We start from the raw sequence: 12056 nt of genomic DNA, 5'->3' as shown, positions 1-12056 counted from the left end.
GCTTACATAGATGATTTCACTTAATTCTTACAACGACCTTATAAAGTAGGAGGTTTTTTGGTGACCCGAAAAAAACCATCAATGAGAGAATGTCATCAATGATGACATCCTTAGGAATGTCCTACTCACGATGGATAAATAATGCCACCACATTATAGAAAGGTTAGCTCACGTTAAGGCATACCAAAGTATTGCCTTTTCCTAGAACATTTCACTAGGCCACCAAGAAACTTGTCCTCCTCCTACCTTACCCACTGCTCCTTCTCTGTCTCCTTTGCTGAATTCTGCTTATCTTATTATCTTAATGTTGGAGTGCCTCAGGGCTCAATTCTTGGTCCTCTTCTTTTCTGTAGCTACGTTATCTAGTTGATCTCAACCAGTTCCATGACTTTTTTTTTTCAACCAGTTCCATGACTTTAAATAATATCTATGCTGACAAACTCCACATTTATATCCCCTCCAGATACATATATCTAATTGTCTACTCCTATCTTCACATGGATGTTTGATAGACACCTCAAACTTAACTGTGTCTAAATCAGAGTTTAAAAATACTCCCCTCCCCCTGACCAAATCTGTTTCTTTCTATTTCCCCATTCTCAGTAAATGTCAGCTCCATTCTCTCAAGAACCCAGACTAAAACACTGGGCATCATTTTTGACTCTGTTCTTTCTCTTATACTCATATCTGACCTATCAGTAATTCCTGTGTGCTTTATCTTCTAAATAGGATTGGAATATGACCACTTCTCTCCATCACACTGACTTTAGTCCAGGTCATCCTTATTTTTTTGTTCCAGTTAGGCTAATCTCCGTGCTTGCCCTCTTGTTTCCCTATATATACTGCTCACAAAGCAATCAGTCATCGTTTGGAAAAAACAAAACAAAACCAAACAACTTTTTATTATGGACCTTTAAAAGCATACACATAAATACACATAAATGATGACTACCCCCATGTACCCATCACTTAGCATCAAAAATTAACATTTTGCTCATATTTTTCTAAAGCTTTTTTAAGTGTTTATTTATTTTGAGAGAGAGAGCAAGTGAGCAGGAGAGGGGCAGAGAGAGAGAGAGGGAGAGAGAGACAGGGAGAAAGAATCCCAAACAGGTCCCATGCTGTCAGCACAGAGACCAATGCGGGGCTCGAACTCACAAACTGTGAGATCATGACCTGAGCCGAAATCAAAAGTGAAAGGCTTAACTGACTGAGCCACCCAGGTGTCCCCTTCCTTATCTTTTTTTTCCCCCTATTTTTTACCCCCCCCCCCTTTTTTTTTTTTTTTTTTTTTGGTGGAGTATTTTAAAACAAATACCAGCAAAGGTGTCCTTTTAATTATGAGATCAAGCTGCTCACAACTTTCCAGTTGCTTTTCGGTAAGAGTCAAATCTTTTATGATGGCCTACAAGGCCTCTGTGATATGCCAGTCCGCCCCATACAACATCTCCGTTTCCCGTCCTCACTCTGCTTCAGCTACACCAGAGGTTCTCAAACCTTAGCACGCATCAGCATCTTCTGGAAGGCTTGTTATAGCACAGGCGGCTAGGCTCCACCCGAGTTTCTGGTTCAGTAGATCTGAAGTGGGCCTCCAGAATTCGTATTTCTAACAAATTCCCAGATGCTACTGGACACACCTGGACAACCACCTGCTACATTGTTCTCCTTCCTGTTCCTCAACAAGCCAGGCAATATTTTGCATAGGAGTCTTTGCATGACTCTTCCCTTGCCCTGAGCGCTCTTTGCTTTCCTCAAGATTCATTTTATTCCATCTCTGTTTAAATGACATCATTTGCGGGGCCTTCTCTGGCTACTCCTAAAATAGCATCCCAGCTCCTCACTCTGATTTTCTTCATAGCAGGCATCGTTCGTTTGTTTCTCCGCCCGTCTAGATTGACAGCTCCACGAGCCCACAGACCTGGCTTTGCCCTCTCATCTCATTCCGTACCAACACCTTGTCTAGTAGGTGCTCATTTCACTTCTCCAACGAAGGGATCATACACTGAGAGGGGAGGCCCAGGTCCCTGCTTGGAACACTGGACGGGCAAATTCATTTCTTCCTGCCTCAGTTTCACCATTTGTAAAGGAAGTGGTTGGTTATGCCTACCCTTTCCCTCTCCCCAGGCATAGGCTCAAATCAAAAGAGAAGGATGTGAACACGCTTGCAGAGCAGTAAGTCAATAGCGAGCGCTAATATGCCGTGCTTTCGGGTGCCCTTTTTCCGCACAGACAACCCGCCCGCCGCCCCATTTTCTAGCTCCCCCGCCCGGGTGACCCACAACCCCAGCTGCGGGCGGCCGCCGCCCCCGTCCCGCCCCGCGAGCCCGCGTCTGGGCACGCCCGCCCGCTCCTGGCTGGCGCCCGCCCGCCTCCACCAACAACAGCAGTAGCGGCGGCGGCAGCAGCAGCAGCAGCACCCTCAAACAGCAACAGCAGGAGCAGCACCCTCCGCAGCGCCAGCACCCTCAGCAGCAGCAGAAGCAGCAGCAGCAGCAAGAGGAAGGGGAGGCGCCGAGGGAGGGGTCCTCGGCCGCCGCGGGAGGCCGCATCGCCGTCCCGTCACGGCGTCGGCGCGGCCGGGGCCAAACCCGGAAGTGGCCGAGCCCGCGCGCCCGCCCGTCCCGCCGCCGCCGCCGCCACCGCCCCGCACTCCGGAGAGCGCGGGAGCCGCGCAGGCAGACGGAGCGCGCCCGGCCGAGCGGGCCATGGCCGCGGGGGCCGCCGCCGCAGGTGGTGGCGCGCGGTGAGGCGAGCGCGGCGCCCCCTCCGGGGCGGATGGAACGCGGCTCGGCGGGCGGGCAGTGCCGGCGTCCGCGGCTGGAATGGTGCTGGCGGCGGCGGTCGGTGCCTGCGTTCTGAAGCCCGAGAGGAGCCACAATGGAGACGCCGCCGCTGCCTCCCGCGTGAGTGAGCGGGCGGGCAGGCGGGCGGGCTGTGCGGCTGCGGATAAGCGCGCCGCTGCGGCGCGTGCCGCCGGCCACGGGCGCTGCTCGGGCACGGCCGCCCGGTGCCCGCCGGCGGAAGACGCCCGGAGCCGCCGGGGAGCGGACGCTGGGGGCGGCGGGAGGTGGGAGCTGCGGGGCGTGACGAGGTGCGGTTCCCGCAGTCCTGAGGCGGACGCGGGCGGAAACTCAGCCTGGCCAGGCAGTGACTTAGAACCCTGGATAGTATCTAGGGAAGGGGCTTCCCCATCCCAGGGGAATAGAAGATTCCGGCTGGGCTGGGCTTGGGGACTCTGCCCGTCCTGTGTGCGCCTCCCTGGAACGCTTGGGCTGCTGGTGCCTAGCTTGCCAACCCCTTTCTAAGGGATGGAGATATGCTGCACGGGAGTCCGTTGAAAAAAAGGGAACTGGAAAGTACCAGACACCGGTGTCTAAATGAATTGACCTTAGATTGCTTGCTTCTTCGAATTTCTAGCAAAATTAATATCTGAAGAGCTTTTACATCACTCTAAATGAGCCACGGCTGTTCAGGGCATGTGACCTCTTTTACCTGGCACTGCAGAAAATTGTATCCAGAAACCAGAGCATCTTCTGTTTCCTTGGTACCCTAGGCAAATTAGTAGTGTAGCTACCTGCCAGGCACAGGTGTCTTCTTCCTTGGTACCCAAATACATTCAAGATACCTGCAGCGAAACTACTTTCCAGAAATAATAACAGTTGAACAATTACGTGGAAAATACTGAAGAATTGCATTATTCAGTACAGTATATATTTTTTGAAAGTATTTGGTAAAAGTGGACTATAAATCCCCAGGAGTTTTGAAAATTTCCATTTTGATTTGCCTTCCTTAGTTTAACCTTTATCAGGGAACAAGAGCCCCTTGAATCTGACTTTTCAAACCGTAAGCAAACCTCATTCTGAGATCAGTGTACCTTTTCACGAGAGCTTATTCATGGAGCCTTATCGTTTTTCACTTAGATTTGGCCAGCTTCACTCCATGGCACTTGTACCGCACCAGCCTCTTGTGGTTATTTGGCAGAATTCCAGCCAAAATATGGGTATTTGGCCTGGACTGAATAATTTTTTGATGTCCAGCCCTTTTAAGGAGAGCTGGAACTATAAGATCCTGGAACTGTAATTTCTAAAAGTGCCTTACAGAATTTTTAGCTTGAGTGGAACAGGTCATGGGGATCTAAGGAGTAGATGATAAAACTGATGAATTGACCCTTCCTGGCCAGTAGAAGCAAGGGCTCAGTGGCTTCGTGATCACTTAGCTTTGAGGGCTTTGTGATCGGGTCATGTTCTTTAGCAGGTTTGGGAAGGCTCCTAAACCCTAGGAAATATGATGGTGGATTGTTAGCATCAGCAGCATGAATATAGCACCAGCACATGGGTTCTGTCCAGGCTTAGAGACAATTAAGGCAGGAAATGGTTCTTGTATGGAGATAGCACATAGTATATGGAATATATCATGTAGGCATGTTATCTATACTAAGCCTGTCCCCTTTATATCAGTTTCCTGCAGTCCCCTTTTACTTTTGGAGCAGAGGGAACTACAGGAAAGAACAAGGGGCTCTTAGAATGCAGGTGGAAAAAGGGTGTGGACAAAAAGCAGCCTCTGGAGGGAGGGACTAGAGATGTGGAAAATGATTTAAATAGAAATAATTGAAAATGAAATGGACGTGTGCATGGAAATAGTGATAAACTGAATCTAGGACAGATCAATTAATCATAATTTTGGTATCCAGCACAATTCTCTGGTATTGAGACTCCATCAATAATGCTGGAACAATGACAGGCTGAGATGTAATGGAAAACAAGGAATGTCAGCAGGGATGAAAGATTTGTTAAAACTTCTTTTAATGAGGGGTGGCTAAAGTTGGTGAGACTTCTTGATTGTTGATATTCATTTAATACTAAATACAAATGGGGTTTATTTTCATTCGGCCCATCTAAAATTAACCCTCATTCCAGATTTTGTTAGAATCAGAAATAGGTTCCCTTCCTGCCCCTTGGCCTATTTGCCTTCACTCCCATTAGCTTACTTTTTCCTTCCACACTAAATCATAGGTGCTGTATTTGAGGATTGCAGACAGTGCCTTTGGGAAGGAGCTTTATTGGGCCTCACTGGGCTTGAGTTGGGTAAATGGAGGCAGTCAAAGTTATTGGGAGGGCTCAGCTTCTTGTAAGGTTAGATTTTTAACCTGAGCTTTAAGGCAAGGAAAGATGTTTGATGTGGACTTAAAATGCCTTGGGTGATGTGGTTGGAAGCAGGAGCTCAGATCCTCTTTGGGTGAGTGTCTGTTTATTAACTCGTTAATTCTGCGAATATTTGAATGCCTGTCTCTGCCTGCCACTGTGGAGGAGCTTATGCTCGTCCTTCTCTTGTGATAGCCAGTTTTACACTGTTTTCAGATCCCACCTTGCTGCCCTTCAGCCTGTTAGCACATTGTCTTGGAGGGGTAGGATGACTGCCCAGGTTCTCTAGTTCCTTTGGGATGGGATGGGCTCATTGAAATTAGGTTTTGGTCTCTTCTACTCTTTCCACTCTTTCACTCTTTGCCTCCAAGTTCTCCTCATCCTTTTTGATTCTCATATTGTCACTGGGCTTCATATCTCTCTGCCTGTTGTTTTTTGGATCTTATATGTGACGTTTAGATTCTCTTGCGTTTAGGAGTCTGGGTGATATTAAGATGATGGGACATTTGCCTCTGATTGAATCTGAAGGTGTGTAACTAAAAATTAGATGTAGGTTAGTATAGGAATTTTGGGTGGTAAACTGAGACGCGCAGCCCTGACCTCAGGAATGTTTTGCATATTCTAGCTTTTATAGTTATTTTTGTGAAAGATTTTCATAATTATGAAATTGAGGGAAGGCTGAGGTATAGGGTGGCATGCATCCCTTTGACCACCTCTCACTGAACAGTGTTTTGGTCCTTGTTTTCTTAATGGCTCTGCTTTACATGTTGGCTTTCTCTTTACAAGCCTTACATCTTTGCTTTTCCTTCACAGAGCTCAGCAAACATGTCTCACATACAACCATATCTTGGATCAGCGATTCCACATCACTGGAGACTCTTGGCATCAGAGTTGTTGAAGCGTAGGCAGACAGACATCTTCTTGACCGTGTTCATAGGGATTTAGTCAGCAGAAGATTGGTTGAATCAGAGCAGAGGTTTTCAGAATTTTGGATTTCACTGACCTTTAAAGTTAAAAAAATAAATAAATAAATAAACTGAGGTCCAACACAGAACTGCTAACTTACTTTTTTGCTTAGTAGAAAAAAAAATTGATGAAATAATAGTTACCAGCTATCACCATTTTTTTGTAAAAGAAAGGACAGTTTAGTGTCCCTTTCCAAATACAAAGAAGGACATAATCTCAGACTTAAAAGGATAGTTTTTAAATTGAATTAATTTAGTTTTATGGAAACTTACTATATTTTCCTTATTTTGTCACAGATCAATAAAAAGTTTACTGGAGCCGGCTTTTGTGATCCACCGGACCAGATGACCTTTAATGTTCTTTCTAATTTTAAGATTGAGTTACTGTGAATTTGGAACCTTGACGCAGGTTACCCCAGTATTCAATGGTTTGTCTTACAGCACACTGGAATGTATTCTTGGTTTTGTTTAAGTAGACATGAATGTAAATTGGGCATCTGTCAGATGATAGGTGAATCTCCTCAGTGACAGACAAAGATGTTTAAAATATGTAGGAGTAATAATGGCTGACAAGGTAATGTTGAAAGAAGACATGGATCACTGTGTGTTGAAAGAAGTGTTATGTAAGGAAAATTCTGAGGTGTATTTGGGAACTTGAGAAGTGGATTCTGGAAATAGGTAACATTGATGCAGTAGTCTTAAATTTTTCTGATGCTGGGAAATCACTCCTCCCTCTCCCACTAAATAGCCCCAAACCTCTTGTTTCTATAATACACACAGTAGGCATTCGATAAATATCAGTAAGCCTGCTTTCTTGAAGGTGACTGCAAATTTACTCATCTGTGGCTGTAATGGAACTGCACTAGAAGTGTTTATGAAAACAGTTGAACTTCCTTAAGACCGGGAAGAAGGTTCTTTTCAGGTGATACAGAGAACGAAAATTGCTTTTCAGATGCTCTTCTATAGAATTCTTCCAAATTCTAAATATTGTTTACTATTTATAATAAGGGAGATAAGGTTTTTCATTCATATTTATTGGGTGCTTACTATGACCAGACTTTGGGAATATCTCAGAAAACAAAGTCTTTTTCATTGTGGTTGAAACTGATAGCAAACAAATATTTAATACAATTACCGTAGCGCTAGGGTCAGTATACTTTGTGTGTTATGTGCTTTACTGTTTTACATTTCAGACGGTTGGCATTTGCTGAAGTATTTTTTTGACCAGTTCTTTTCACTGATCCTGCCTTGAAAATAAGCCCTTGCTTTCTATGACACTGCTTTTTCTTGGTTCCCTCCCGTAGGTTTTAGGTTGCTAAATGTGATTTACTTTATTACTTTATCTCATTTAATCTTGTGAACATGAGATTATGTTGGTGTAGGTTCTTATCTTTTTTCAGACGGTAAATTCCTTTTCGAAGGTTATCAAGTAGGAGGAGAAGTTGGGACTCTCTCACTGATCACTGTTTTCTGTCTTAGATGGCTTTTCTTCTGTTACGGTTCATTGGCAGTGTCTGCTCCTCACAGATGCAGGTTTTGGCCAGTTCTTTTTAATAACTATTGATCACTAAGTTGTGGCTCCATCTGTGTCTTAAGCCTAGGCTCTAGATCTGTGCCTCAGTCTTGAATTTTCAACTTCTTATAGAACTTCTCTGCTCTTAGCTTACACATCAGATTCAGCATGTCTAAAACTGAGTTTGTAACCTTTGTTCTCAAACTGATTTCCCTTTATAACATCTGCACATAATCAATGGAATAATCATCCTTTTGGTCCCAGATACCCAAAGCCTTGGCATGGTCTTTGATTTCTCTCTCTCTCTCTCTTTTTCTCTCTCTCTCTCTCTCTCTTTTTCTCTCTCTCTCTCTCTGTCTCTCATCATCCGCCACACTTATCAACTTCTGGAAACTGTATACTCATGGTTTCAAGTGTCCATTCTGACTCCTTCTATCCTGAACAGATTTCATCCCTTGATACCTGCATTTTTCTTTTACCTTTTCTCCTGTTGAACTCTATGTGTTGTTTCCTCACCTTTCAATCCACTTACTATTTTGACCCCAACATCTTAGAGTCACATCAAGTGACTTACCAAACCAGTTATCTCAAGCAGATAGATGGTCAGAGTCCTCGATCATTTTGTCCTAATCTTATAGTATGTTCAAAAGTGTTATGTGCTTTGACCTCCTAGAGTAAACTCTGCCTTATCACGAGTGAGGAATCCCCAGCCTTTTCCCAGCCTGTCCCCAGTTAAAACAACTTGGAATTCTTCCAAAGCCCACTTGGAACCCTCTCTTCCTTCACAAAGTCTTCCCTATTTACCCTAATTCATTCCAGCTGCTCTTTGCATTCCTATAGTGTCAGTAGCCCATTATTTTGCACCTGTGTGCTGACTTGTGCCATTCCCTGGTGGTTTCAGATGTGCCTCCCCAGTTAGATGGTAACTGGAGAAGTTTCTTGCGTTCAGCCTCCTTCATCTCCCCCATTCTGCTTATGTTAGGGTATGCAGTCAGCATCTAGGCAGTGCTTATCTACTTGATTTATTAACACTGGTGGTTGCGTAGAGTATTGCTAATAATTTTTAATTGAATGTCACAATTAAAAAGGAGGAAGGCCAGTCAAATCCATAAAAATATATCTCTATATTCAGTTCAGCTCCTAACCTCAACATTTTTCTTCTTAACTCTGTGTTTACATTCATACAGTATTTAATGCTTGTACAGCTCCCTGAGGCAAGTAGGTGAGGTGTTATTATCTTTGACTTTCCTATTACATTTCGTATTAGACATATTTGTGGAATAACAACACCTTATTTTATAAGTAAACAGTCTAAAGGCCAGAGAGGCCAAGTGACTACACCCAAGGTCACTTGGTTAGTATTTGGCATCGTTAGGAATACCATTCAGGTCTTCCAGCTGATTCTGGTCCTCTTCTAGTGTGTTTTCATCCGAGTGTTAGAAAATGTAGCCTAGTCAACTGAATTGTGAAATCAAATTGCTGCCCTTTCTTACTAGCCAAGTGCTGGTAATACTAGGGAAAGTGGCAAAAGAAAGGCCAGAAAAAAGAGTTGATAAAAGACACGGAAGTGTTTGAAATGGATCATCAACCTCTTTCTCCCTATTTTAGCACGTCACAAATATCCCACTCTGAGAGCGCTTTGTTAACTGTTTGTTTATAACAAATTCTTTAAAATAAGATTGATCTTGCATAAGACATGCTTTTTACCCTGGTCCCTTTCCTGGTAATAGTCACTGCCAGGGACAAAAAGTGCCTGATTGTGCTCTGTTTGTCATGTAGGTGGGAGGGAAAGAGGGAGAGCAAGCTGAGTTGAACTGAAGCACAGCTTTTTACAGCTCTATTGTTCTACTATCAGAGAGCAATTATATTCCAACTTCCATCAACCTCTCCACTTCAGACATCCCAACCACATCCTCCTGCCAGTGCTTCTCCGCACACTTAACATAAAGCCACATGACTAAATCCCAGGGGGAGAGTAGTGGGTCCGGGGTGTGTGTGAGATCTCCCTCTGTCCTCCAATAGGTTCAGTGCTCTCCCTTAATTGCTAATCCATTTTAGGAAAATTGGGCATTTCCAGCTTTTCCAGCTCAGAGAAATCTGAAACATAACTTTTGGCAATATATGTGCTATACTGATGTATTCAGTGGCATTACCTTTTATTCTGTCACCATGCAAAGTTATTACAATATTATTGACTATATTTCCTATGCTGTACTTTTCATCCTTGTGCCTTATTTTATAACTGGAAGTTGGTACCTTTTAATCCCCTTCACCTGTTTCTCTCACTCCCCAAACCTCCTCACTAGCAACCACCAGATTGTACTCTCTATATTTATGAGTCTTTTTCTCTTTTTTTTTTTGTTTGTTTGTTTAGATTGCACATATAAGTGAAATCATGTGGCATTTGTCTTTGTCTGACTTTTTTCAATTAGCACAATACCCTTTAGGTTCATCCATGTCATCACAAATGGCAAGATTTCAGTGGCATCATTATGATGTCTTGTAAGGTGTTCTGTGACTGGAGAGCAGGGATTTTGTTTTGTCTCACAAGATGCTTTATATTCAGTTCTATAGGTCTTCATACTGAAGGTACAATCCAAATTCTTACATGTAAATAGATATAGACACTAACTTTTTTAAAGCTATATTTATTTGGTAATAGGACCATATGTCTGTAGATGATAGTTAGTCTGCTGGCTCTATACCTAATGAAAGTTTGAATTCCAAACAGTTGAAGAGAATCTGCAGAGCATGTCTCTTTGTCTTTAGCTAATTGCAAAAACTGAAGCCACAACTCTTCCACAAACCAAATCCTGTTTCCAGTGGAGAAAGCCCTCTATTTTTACAACCTCTAAATACTACGGTGGTTATTTGGGTGAGATGAAGGATGTGAGACTATTTTCTTGGGAAACTGTAGAGTGACATAACATACTAGTTAAAATATCGGCCTTCTGATATCTTGGACTTGCAAACTGGAGCGTTGTTAGTATAATCAGCTTCTGAGTGGAAGTTTAGTTAGGGAAGACAGCACAGAAAATAGAAGAGATATTATAAAGTAATGGAGAAACTTCAGAGCCGTAGAGCATGGATGGTGACTGAAAACAACAGCTGCTGATGTGAACTTGGCAGAAGTTTGTGAGTAATGGTGGGTGACTCATTGTGAGCAAGGGAGTCTTACAGCCTTTGAGGTGAACAGGCAGAGGGGAGAGCTGAGATGGTGGCCACCCAGGGGCTAAGTATTTGTGTCCTACATGTGAAAATGTCTGGTCCCCTGTTACATTTTGCAGCTGCATCATTCACATGAGTTACAGCATTGTTTCTACCAGAAAACCCTAAAAACGTGAACAACTCATATGTTCTAAAGTGTTTGTTCTCAATCTGAGATGATTGTCCCGGGGTGGGAGGGAAGTGGGTGGTGGGACATATTACATCACTTTTTTTGTTTTGTTTTGTTTTGAAATTATACATAGCTGCCTTTCACCCCTGCTCCTGGAGATGCTGTCATTCAGATATACCTAGGCCTATAAAAAGGGCTTGCCCAAATCTTCATGGGAAAAAGGATGGTTGAGTGCAGTTTGAAAAATTGTTTGGCTCATTGATTTTTAAAAATCAATAATTAAAAAAAAATTTTTAAAATTTATTTTTGAGAGAGAGAGTAAGAGAGAGCACACACACGCAGGGAAGGGGCAGAGAGAGAGGGACACACAGAATCCGAAGCAGGCTCCAGGCTCTGAGCTGTTAGTACAGAGCCTGACACGGGGCTCAAACTCACGAACCGTGAGATCATGACCTGAGCCCAAGTTGGATGCTTAACCAACTGAGCCACCCAGGCGCTCCTAAAATTTTTTCTGAAGTTTATTTATTTTGAGAGAGAGAGAGTGAGAGAGAGAGAGAGAGAGAGAGAGAGAGAGAGCGTGAGCGAGGAAGGGGCAGAGACAGTGGGAGAGAGAGAATCCCCAAGCTGACAGCACTGAGCTCAACATGGGGCCCCATCTCACGAACCATGAGATCATTACCTGAGCCAAAATCAGGAGTTGGACACTTAACCGACTGAGCCACCCAGGTACTCCTTGCTTCTCATCCTTCTGACCCCTGCCATTAGGAATCACTCTGCCAGAACAAGTAATGTATATCTAAAGAAACTATGCCTCATTTCTAAGATGGCCACAGAATTCTTGCAGTAGGTTTAAACCTTTGCTTATGGATATTGACTCTTTGAGGGAGACAGCCCCGTGAGAGACTTTATTTTCTTCTTCTCTGAGAATTCATTTCTGTCACTGGTGTGTTTTGGGGCAGAGTTAGAGTTACCTAGTTACCTGGTCTGAGAAGCCAACCTTACCCACAGCTGGAAATTTACACAAGAGTCAGTCATTGAAGGAAGACTCAAAGATTCTTATAAAACATAGCTGTGTATTGGGATCCAGACCCTTGGAAACC

The 12056-nt window shown here is 43.8% G+C and overlaps 1 protein-coding gene across 6 annotated transcripts in view; it reads left to right on the top strand.

Moving 5' to 3' along the window:
* The first annotated feature begins 2737 nt into the window (after positions 1 to 2737).
* KLHL2 (kelch like family member 2) overlaps positions 2738 to 12056 on the top strand; it is a 117594-nt gene continuing 108275 nt past the window's right edge. For all 6 annotated transcript variants that reach the window (XM_086703928.1, XM_086703925.1, XM_086703927.1 and 3 more), the window contains exon 1: positions 2738 to 2903. In XM_086703928.1, the coding sequence (XP_086560054.1) occupies positions 2878 to 2903 (26 nt within the window). In that variant the 5' untranslated portion in view covers positions 2738 to 2877. The remainder of the gene's footprint in view (positions 2904 to 12056) is intronic.

The sequence above is a fragment of the Puma concolor genome, chromosome B1 (assembly GCF_028749965.1).
Source record: "Puma concolor isolate L17-30 chromosome B1, mPumCon1.1.hap2, whole genome shotgun sequence".
Taxonomy (NCBI): Eukaryota; Metazoa; Chordata; class Mammalia; order Carnivora; family Felidae; genus Puma; species Puma concolor.
Note: the sequence above shows the minus strand (reverse complement) of the source record. Positions and strands in the feature narration are given on the sequence as shown.